The sequence below is a fragment of the Littorina saxatilis genome, linkage group LG8, assembly GCF_037325665.1.
Source record: "Littorina saxatilis isolate snail1 linkage group LG8, US_GU_Lsax_2.0, whole genome shotgun sequence".
Lineage (NCBI taxonomy): Eukaryota > Metazoa > Mollusca > Gastropoda > Littorinimorpha > Littorinidae > Littorina > Littorina saxatilis.
In genome coordinates this window covers 7086628-7096642 of record NC_090252.1, presented here as the reverse complement: position 1 = coordinate 7096642, position 10015 = coordinate 7086628, and the positions used below count along the sequence as shown (strand labels likewise).

Genomic DNA, 10015 nt, shown 5'->3' with positions numbered 1-10015 from the left:
TTATTTCAGGTAAGAATTAACTTGGTGCGTAATTACACACATAAAAGATACATGTAAGTACAAAATCGGAAATATTTAGTTTGATAATCTAATTCAATGAAAAGCCTGATTTCTGTATTTTTTTCTTTTTTTGTTTACTCGTGCATGTTTTTCCTTCTTTGAGAAGTATGGTTACATAAGGCCAAAAAAAAAAAATTGTCTGTTTCTGGTCACCCGACCGACCCTAAATTTCGGCGCCGACCCTAAACTTTTTTTTTCCAAACTCAAAATTGTTTTTTGTTTTTTTTGGTGGTAAAGGACAGGGTGAGAAAATAAACAACAAAAACGTGTGAAAACGAAAGTCCGCTGACGATTTGTAAATGTGTTGAGTGTCTTGTCTCTATGTATAGTGAATCCAGTCTCTTTGCGCGATTTTTAAAGTTAGTTTTATTGGTCTACATTTGGGGTAAAAAAAATTAAAAAAAAATCCCTACCTACCGAGCCTATTTTTTTTAGCCATGTTACCAGAAACAGACAATTTTTTTTTTTGGCCTAAGTACTCACGACACACTGCAAAGAATGTGTTTAGCGACCTACGGCGAAGGTTAACACTGTTCACTTTCTCCCCGTCAGACGAGCGACCAGCATGGAGCTCCCCATGGCCATGAGATTCCGCAAGCTGCAGGAACACGCCAAGGAGGCCGTCGGTGTTTACAGGTTGGTTGCTCTTATTATCATCATAGCTGCTCTTTTTCTGCTTTGTAAAAAAACAAAGAAAGAAAAAAAGAGATAGAAAATAGTTCTTGATGAAAAATTGGTCTCGGCAGTCCAAGGCAAAAAAAACATCTTTTTTTTCCCAGTTTTTGACTGGGTGGAAAGAAATGCAGCCGCAGAGGAAGGGGTAAACATAGAACAAATAGATATATATAATGTGTGCATGATAGCAGATTCAGGATCTCTGTGTACAGAGCCATCTGGGATTGTTTCAAGACTACTGAACAGACGATTTCTGGAAATAACTGTGTTTGGTATTGCATGGGCTGTGATGTAATAGCTCTCCTTCACTGAACTGTCGAACTCTGTTTGGTATTGCATGGGCTGTGATGTAATAGCTCTCCTTCACTGAACTGTCGAACTCTGTTTGGTATTGCATGGGCTGTGATGTAATAGCTCTCCTTCACTGAACTGTCGCAGTGGTTTGACTCAGTGTTTCCAAGGGGCGCAACTTTTTTTCAACCTATAAAAACACTAAGAGCTATTTCCGGTAACCATTTTTTGAAGAGGATTGCAAGTTATTGTGGCATTTTTCACATGGTTGCTTGCTCGGCTGACAAAAGATTTTATTCAGAGATGGGTCTGGAGATCTATAACAGAGTGGCACAGTTTGACAGTGGTGTTTGTGTTTCAGGTCAGGGATTCACGGTAGAGGTTTGTTCTGCAAGCGAAACATCGACAACGGGGAGATGGTGATCGAGTACGCCGGTGAAATCATCCGCTCTCTCTTGACGGATAAACGGGAGAAGTACTATGAAAGCAAGGTGAGCTGCTTTGTAGAAGTTTTGTGAGAGAGAGAGAGAGTGTATCCATGCGTGTGTTTGTGTGTTTTTGTTTGCCTGATTGAATACTCCGGTGAAAATATCAAGTCTTTCCTGACAGAAAAACAACGTTCTATAAAAGCAAGGTTAGCTTTTGTACGGTGTGTGTGGTCCTGTCTGGTTAAGTGAGTGTGTGTCAGATAGAGTGTGAGAGAGAGAGTGTGTGTATAATTATGTGTGTGTGGATTGGTGCATGTATTTAGATTTTTGCAGCTATTTGTTGTGTATCTCTCTGTTTCTGTGGGTATCAGTGCTTGAGAATGGAGTCTTGTGTATGGATATGTGTGTGGTAATGTGTGTATTTTGGTTGCATGCACATATTGCTGCTTACAGCCATTTTTGAGGTGGTAATAAGGCCTAAAAAAAAAATAGGTGTGGTTACGGTAACCCGACCTACCCTATTTTTAGGGGCCGACCCTATAACTTTTTATTACATTTGTCAAAAAAACAAAAAAACAAAAAAACCAACCAAGTGCAGAAAACGCAATGAAAGCCAAATCGCCCGAGTCGCACACTTATTTCCCTGTCAAGTAGGTTTAATTTGTACACATTAGAAAAAAAAGTTAAAAAAAAAGAAAAAGTGATTGCCTACCTTCCTACCCTATTTTTTTGGCTATGTTACCGTAACCACACCTATTTTTTGGGGGGCCTAAAGAATCTGTTGTACTTTAAAAAACAAAAAAACTGTCTTTGCTGTATGTTTCAACATTTTCTTACATGGGCATTACTGGTGTTGTTGTTTCTGCTCCACAGGGCATTGGGTGCTACATGTTCCGCATTGACGATTGTGAGGTGGTGGATGCAACCATGCATGGCAGTGCCGCTCGCTTCATCAACCACTCTTGTGAGGTGAGTCACGCTAAGTTCACTCTGTGTGTGTGTGTGTGTGTGTGTGTGCAGCGCTCCACGAACTGCTCCTATACGCACTAAAATCCAACAAAATGTACACAAAATTCTTGAAGGGGTCCTGAGACACACTAAACATGAAAGAGCAGATTCCAGGGAAACCCTAACAAAAACATCCAGTTGACTGGATTTTGAAGACGAGAAAATTCTCAGCTGAATCTGTACTGATTTTAATTTACAGGTAAATCTAACCAATCTGACAAATAACCCTTTTGTAAAAGTCACAGAACTTCTAAAATTCTTCCGTCGTAATGGGACACTGAATTTATCTAAAAATTGTAATTTGGGACCCCGGGACCCCCTAAGAAAAGCATATGTGGGGAGCCCTGGTGTGTGTAAGAGGTTGCACCATGAATACCATTTTGTTGCTGAAGGTTTTGTCACTAACGCAGATCTCTCAGTAACTGAACATGTTACTTTTCAGTAGACAATTCTGCATGTGTGAAAAATAGTGTATGTTGCCCTGTTAAATTGTTACATTGAGATTTGTCTTTGTGCCTGTCTTGCTGCCTTTTGTCTTTGTGCCTGTCTTGCTGCGTTTTGTCTTTGTGCCTGTCTTGCTGCGTTTTGTCTTTGTGCCTGTCTTGCTGCGTTTTGTCTTTGTGCCTGTCTTGCTGCGTTTTGTCTTTGTGCCTGTCTTGCTGTGTTTTGTCTTTGTGCCTGTCTTGCTGCGTTTTGTCTTTGTGCCTGTCTTGCTGCGTTTTGTCTTTGTGCCTGTCTTGCTGCCTGTCTTTGTGCCTGTCTTGCTGCGTTTTGTCTTTGTGCCTGTCTTGCTGCCTGTCTTTGTGCCTGTCTTGCTGCGTTTTGTCTTTGTGCCTGTCTTGCTGCGTTTTGTCTTTGTGCCTGTCTTGCTGCCTTTTGTCTTTCTTTGTTTTTATGAATGTCTATAATTCTGTAAATGCATAATTGTGTCTTGCAGCCCAACTGTTACTCCAAGGTGATCAGCGTAGATGGAAAGAAACACATTGTCATCTTTGCCAGCAGAGCGTGAGTTTTTCCATTAAATTATTCCCTTTACTTGCTGAAAAGAAATATATCCTGGAGATAGTCCTGCCCTGCTTACTGCAAACCTTTTTTTTCCAAGAGAAGAAAACTTTGGTGCTTTTTTGTATCTTGCTGAAAGTTTGTTTGTTTGTTTGCTTAACGCCCAGCCGACCACGAAGGGCCATATCAGGGTGGTGCTGCTTTGACATTTAACGTGCGCCGCACACAAGACAGAAGTCGCAGCACAGGCTTCATGTCTCACCCAGTCACATTATTCTGACACCGGACCAACCAGTCCTAACACTAACCCCATAATGCCAGACGCCAGGCGAAATATCCATCACCTTAGCATAACCAATATCCATCACCTTAGCATAAACAATATCCATCACCTTAGCATAACCAATATCCATCACCTTAGCATAACCAATATTCATCACCTTAGCATAACCAATATCCATCACCTTAGCATAAACAATATCCATCACCTTAGCATAACCAATATCCATCACCTTAGCATAACCAATATCCATCACCTTAGCATAAACAATATCCATCACCTTAGCATAAACAATATCCATCACCTTAGCATAAACAATATCCATCACCTTAGCATAAACAATATCCATCACCTTAGCATAACCAATATCCATCACCTTAGCACAACTAATATCCATCACCTTAGCATAACCAATATCCATCACCTTAGCATAAACAATAACGTTTTATTTCAGGATCAGAAAGGGGGAGGAGCTGACGTACGACTACAAGTTCCCCATCGAGGAAGTGAAGATTCCCTGCTCATGTGGCTCTCGCAAGTGCCGCAAATACCTCAACTGAACACGATTGGGACGCCCATCATTTGTTGTCTGCCATCAGGAGCGAGAGCTTGGTGCTTGTCTTCCCTGCCAGTGATAAGCTGCAGCTGTCCACAGTCCCCGGACCTCCACTTCTTCACCGCACCTCTCACAGAAACGCGTGTTTGAATATGAACAAAGATGAATTGCCGGTGAAAGTTGCTTTATCGAATTTGTGACAGTGGGGCAAGTTGAAATGGGCAATGCTGGATATATATATATGAAGTGTCATTACTAGCATCAGATTTGTGACACTGTGGTTAGCTGAAATGGGCTATGCTGGATTATATTTATTCAGTGTCATTACAAGCATCGGGTTTGTCTCAGTCATATCATGCTTGACAAATCTCCTTGAACCATCAGCAAAACTCAAGCAGCGTTAGTTCATTATGTCATCTAGTCTTATTTTGGCAATACTGTCTGCAACCAATTGAAAATGACTAAGTCTGTACTGTAAATTGTAAGTGCAACAGATTGAAAATGATTTGAGTCTGCATTGTAAGTTGTGAATGCATTCTATTGGAAGTGACATTCTGTATTGTAAATTGTGAGTGCAGCCTATTGAAAATGACGGAGTCAGTACTATAAAGTGTGAATTTGCTACAAAATACTGATCTTATGTAAGATATGCTTGTATAGCTATTCTAGCGAAGTGAGTCATACTGTTTGCAGCAATGCTTGCTGGCGATAAAGGGTGCTTGTTTGCCCAAAACAATCACTCCTCCAAACCCCACTAAACACCTCTTGTTAGCTAGTCTGTTTTTCTGCGATAATTAGAATATTACTGTGAATTTTGAGAGTTGACCAAAAGTACTAACAGATCCTTCAAATCAGACTGAGAGGACAGGTTTGTGATTGGCACTTCTGTATGAGATCGAGAGAGGTCTAGTCCTCAAAGCAGAAAATGTGAACAGTCCCACTATAGATTGGGATGAAGAAGTAAAGCTCAGACGTGTAAATGTTATAGGAATGCAGTAAAACAATAGTGTTTTTTTCCTTCCCTTTCAATGATCGTTTGTGTAAAGAAGGTGATGAAATTTTATGTTAGAAAGCGCATGTAGAAGTACATTTTGAAAAGTTTCTGCATGTGCACATTCTGTTTGAAAATGTGTGAATTATCTACCTTTGATGCAAGTGATTATAGAGAAAATCTGATGATTGTGATTCCTTCAGTGTTGTGTGTGTGTTTGTGTGTGTGGGTGTTCATGTGTTTGTTGGTGAGTGTATGTATGCTTTGACTTTTTAAGCTTTTCATGTGAACAGTATTTCAGTGCCTATTATTATGATTGTGAAATGAAATTGTTTATTTATGTGCATATGAAATAGTACATTAGCATACATTAATGTAAATTATGGATGTGTTCTTTTCAAATGTGTTTAAAGTTAAATAACAAAAGATATCTGTACTCTATAAATGTGTGTCAGTTTCACTAATAGTGATAATGAGCTATCAAGAGATTTAAGGCCAAAAAAAAAATAGGTCTGTTTACGGTAACATAGGCCAAAAAAATAGGGTCGGTAGGTCGGGATTTTTTTTTTTTTTTCCCAAAAAACCATATTTTTACGTTATTTTGCCAAAAAAACAAGATTTTTTTTTTCTTTCCCAAATGCCAAAAAAAAGTCTAGGGTCGCGCGAAAAAACTAGGGTCGGTCGGGTTACCGTAAACAGACCTATTTTTTTGGGGGGCCTAAGCACCTTTGTTTTATGAAACCAGCTGCTCTTTGCATATTTGCCGCAGTTGTGTATGTAAAAACTGAAGAGGCTTTGATCATCTTTTTTTTCTCTCTATAAAGAGATAAGTTTGTGTTCAGTTGAATGTAAATACGTTTTATGCACTGAAGGTGTCCCACGACACAAGCAAGATGTTGTTTTTTTCTCCATTGTACATAAGACTGCTAGTGCTTCATCATGAAGCATTTTGTTCTTCTCGCTAGTGCTTCATCATGAAGCATTTTGTTCTTCTCGCTAGTGCTTCATCATGAAGCATTTTGTTCTTCTCGCTAGTGCTTCATCATGAAGCATTTTGTTCTTCTCGCTAGTGCTTCATCATGAAGCATTTTGTTCTTCTCGCTAGTGCTTCATCATGAAGCATTTTGTTCTTCTCGCTAGTGCTTCATCATGAAGCATTTTGTTCTTCTCGCTAGTGCTTCATCATGAAGCATTTTGTTCTTCTCGCTAGTGCTTCATCATGAAGCATTTTGTTCTTCTCGCTAGTGCTTCATCATGAAGCATTTTGTTCTTCTCGCCAGTGCTTCATCATGAAGCATTTTGTTCTTCTCGCTAGTGCTTCATCATGAAGCATTTTGTTCTTCTCGCTAGTGCTTCATCATGAAGCATTTTGTTCTTCTCGCTAGTGCTTCATCATGAAGCATTTTGTTCTTCTCGCTAGTGCTTCATCATGAAGCATTTTGTTCTTCTCGCTAGTGCTTCATCATGAAGCATTTTGTTCTTCTCGCCAGTGCTTCATCATGAAGCATTTTGTTCTTCTCGCTAGTGCTTCATCATGAAGCATTTTGTTCTTCTCGCTAGTGCTTCATCATGAAGCATTTTGTTCTTCTCGCTAGTGCTTCATCATGAAGCATTTTGTTCTTCTCGCTAGTGCTTCATCATGAAGCATTTTGTTTTTCTCGCTAGTGCTTCATCATGAAGCATTTTGTTCTTCTCGCTAGTGCTTCATCATGAAGCATTTTGTTTTTCTCGCTAGTGCTTCATCATGAAGCATTTTGTTCTTCTCGCTAGCTTTTGTATTTTATCATCAAAGAAATCCATTAGTACCTGACATTGTGCTGACTGAATTTTTGTGAAAAGGGGTTGTGTGTGTAGACGAGGTGATGTGTGTAACGTGATAACAATGATTCTTTGATTGTCATTGAATTCCGCCTCTACAGGAGTTAACATATATCTGTCATCATTTTTTTTTCCAGAACAACGAAAAGTATGTTTTCCTGTGATGTTCTGTACTTTTCTTTTTGGTGTGTGAAGCAGTTTTGACTGACACAGTGAAGTACTGTAAATGCTTAGTGAAAAACAGTGTTTTTAAATATTGCTCCACCCAATTGAGTTGTGATGACAGTCATTTTTTCAAGTTTATTGCCCTTAAATTTTGTGCTCCTTTCATAGCAGGGACTATTTTGTAGAACTGGTGTAAATAAAAAAAATAAAATCACTTTTCAATTTTTCAATGAAGCAAGAAAAGACGCCTGTTAGCATTCTAGTTCTCAACTGGATTGGATACCGGGAAAAAAGAAAAAAGTCTATGCAGTTAATTCCTCACAAACGAAATGTCTTACAAAGAATTTTAGTATGAATTATTAAAGCCCTTCTGCTGAGAAGTGGCACTGACATCCCTTCTCTGCTTTTGGACCCCCTAAATTATAAAAAATAAAAAAAGATTCACTTTGCAGATCTCCCGATTTTGGTCGAGACAAGGATATTCTCTGTCTGAAAATGGGTCTAAGCATAATATATGTGTACAGTTTGTATTTATTTTTTTATTTTTCATTCACTTGTAGGTTTATTTATTTCTTGCATCCTGCGATGAAAAATGTCAGTTTATTGCATGATGCTTGTGTGTTTTACAAAGGATGACTGTTAACTTTGTGTTATAAAAAAAACCAGCAGCAAGGTATCTGATCAAATATGTCGTGCTGAGAAAAGTATGAGTTTTAATTTTGTCTATACTTTCGACTTTCTTTTGTATTTTTGTTTCTTTGTTTTTGTGTGTGTTTGTTTAAATGTAGTTTTTTATTTTAAGGATGAATGGAAAATGGATTCTGTGGAGGGAGGGAGGCTGCAATTGAAATAAAAAAATTTCTTCAGATTGAGATCAGCAGCAATTTGTTGTCTGCATTCAGCGTTGTTATCAAGCCACGGTCTACAGTCACTGACACATACCTTTTTACTCCGTCATATTGTTCTCCCCCTTGGCTTGTCGAATGTGGGATAGTTAGGCCAACAAAAAAAATAGGTCTGTTTACGGTAACATAGGCCAAAAAAATAGGGTCGGTAGGTCGGGATTTTTTTTTCTTTTTTTTTTCTTCTTCCCAAATGCCCAAAAAAAGTCTAGGGTCGCGCGAAAAAACTAGGGTCGGTCGGGTTACCGTAAACAGACCTATAATTTTTTTTGGCCTTATAACATGCAAGACGTTTTCTGACCCAAAGATATTTTGTAGCCAGGAGATTTTGATCCATACTAAATTCAGGCCATGTCCAACTGACTCATTCTCCGCCTAGTCTGCGAACAACAGTGTACAGTGATACTGCTTTCAGTAGATCGGCATACACCTATTTTTCCCTTCTCCCAAACCCTTTCCTGCTTGTTTTAAGTTGAAGGTTGTGCATGTAACTAACTTCCGTTCAGATAGTTGTTGATCTTTATTGTTGTGTGATTGTCATAAAGCATGTATACAGTCTAACTCCCCTTTGTAGACCTCGAGAAACAGGAGAATTTCAGGTCTTATAAAGGGGGCAGTCTTGAAAGGGGCGGGGATATAGCTCAGTTGGTAGCGCGCTGGATTTGTATTCAGTTGGCCGCTGTCAGCGTGAGTTCGATCCCAGGTTCGGCGGAAATTTATTTCACAGAGTCAACTTTGTGTGCAGACTCTCTTCGGTGTCCGAACCTCCCCCCGTGTACACTACATTGGGTGTGCACGTTAAAGATCCCACGATTGACAAAAGGGTCTTTCCTGGCAAAATTGCTTAGGCACAGTTAATAATTGTCTACCTATACCCGTGTGACTTGGAATAATAGGCCGTGAAAGGTAAATATGCGCCGAAATGGCTGCAATCTACTGGCCGTATAAAATTTCATCTCACACAGCATCACTGCAGAGCGCCTAGAACTGTACCCACGGAATATGCGCGATATAAGACTAATTGATTGATTGATTGATTGAAATTAAGGTAAATTTACAGAAGCTATGATAGAGCATCTTAAGATTAAGGTAAATTCACAGGAGCTTTGTACAGAAAAACAAAATGAAATTGGGGGATCCAAAAAGGGGGGTTCCTTTGTATTTTGTTTCTGTAGATAGATCTACCTTTTTATGTTTTATGAATGTTGTGAAGCTGATTTATTTTGTTTATCGAGTATCATGTTGGTAAGCTTGAATGCACTTTTGTAAAACGTATATGTACAGGAGCAATACTCACGTGATACGCTTTTTTGTCCATTGGAAATGTTATGCACCCATATAACATGATCGGTGAAGACAAGTACCTTAATAAAGGAGTAACATGACTACATGATTTTGAAAATGACTGCATTTTTGTTGTTTTATCATAAAGATTGTGCTCCTGTGTGTGTGTTTTAGGCCTCTGTGTGTTCGGTGGCTGTGTGTTTAGCTTTGCAGTCCTTCCAAAAGGCTAAATAACAAAATGGTCAAATATTGACCATGGATGTTTCTTGCAACAAGTGTTTATGTGTGTGTGCAGCCGGCTGTTTTGCAAAATGCAAGGCAAATCTAACAGAAAGGTGACTTAACTTGGCAACAAGGTTTATTGTCTGAGGACATTTCAAGTGTTAACTTACGAAAGCGTTTGTGATGTGAAGTGAGGGTTGGCTGCAGCTTACACCACACGCGCACACACACACACACACACACACACATATACATACATACACACACACATATACACACACACACACACACACACACATATACATACATACACACACTCACACACACACATGA

General features: G+C 39.2%; 1 protein-coding gene across 1 annotated transcript in view; it reads left to right on the top strand.

Moving 5' to 3' along the window:
• Window positions 1–6533, top strand: part of LOC138974492 (platelet binding protein GspB-like) — a 53141-nt gene extending 46608 nt beyond the window's left edge. Inside the window, exons 27-31 of the mRNA XM_070347209.1 lie at window positions 613–696; window positions 1388–1517; window positions 2328–2423; window positions 3400–3467; window positions 4199–6533. Of these exons, the coding sequence (XP_070203310.1) occupies window positions 613–696; window positions 1388–1517; window positions 2328–2423; window positions 3400–3467; window positions 4199–4304 (484 nt within the window). The 3' untranslated portion in view covers window positions 4305–6533. The remainder of the gene's footprint in view (window positions 1–612; window positions 697–1387; window positions 1518–2327; window positions 2424–3399; window positions 3468–4198) is intronic.
• Window positions 6534–10015: the final 3482 nt, after the last annotated feature.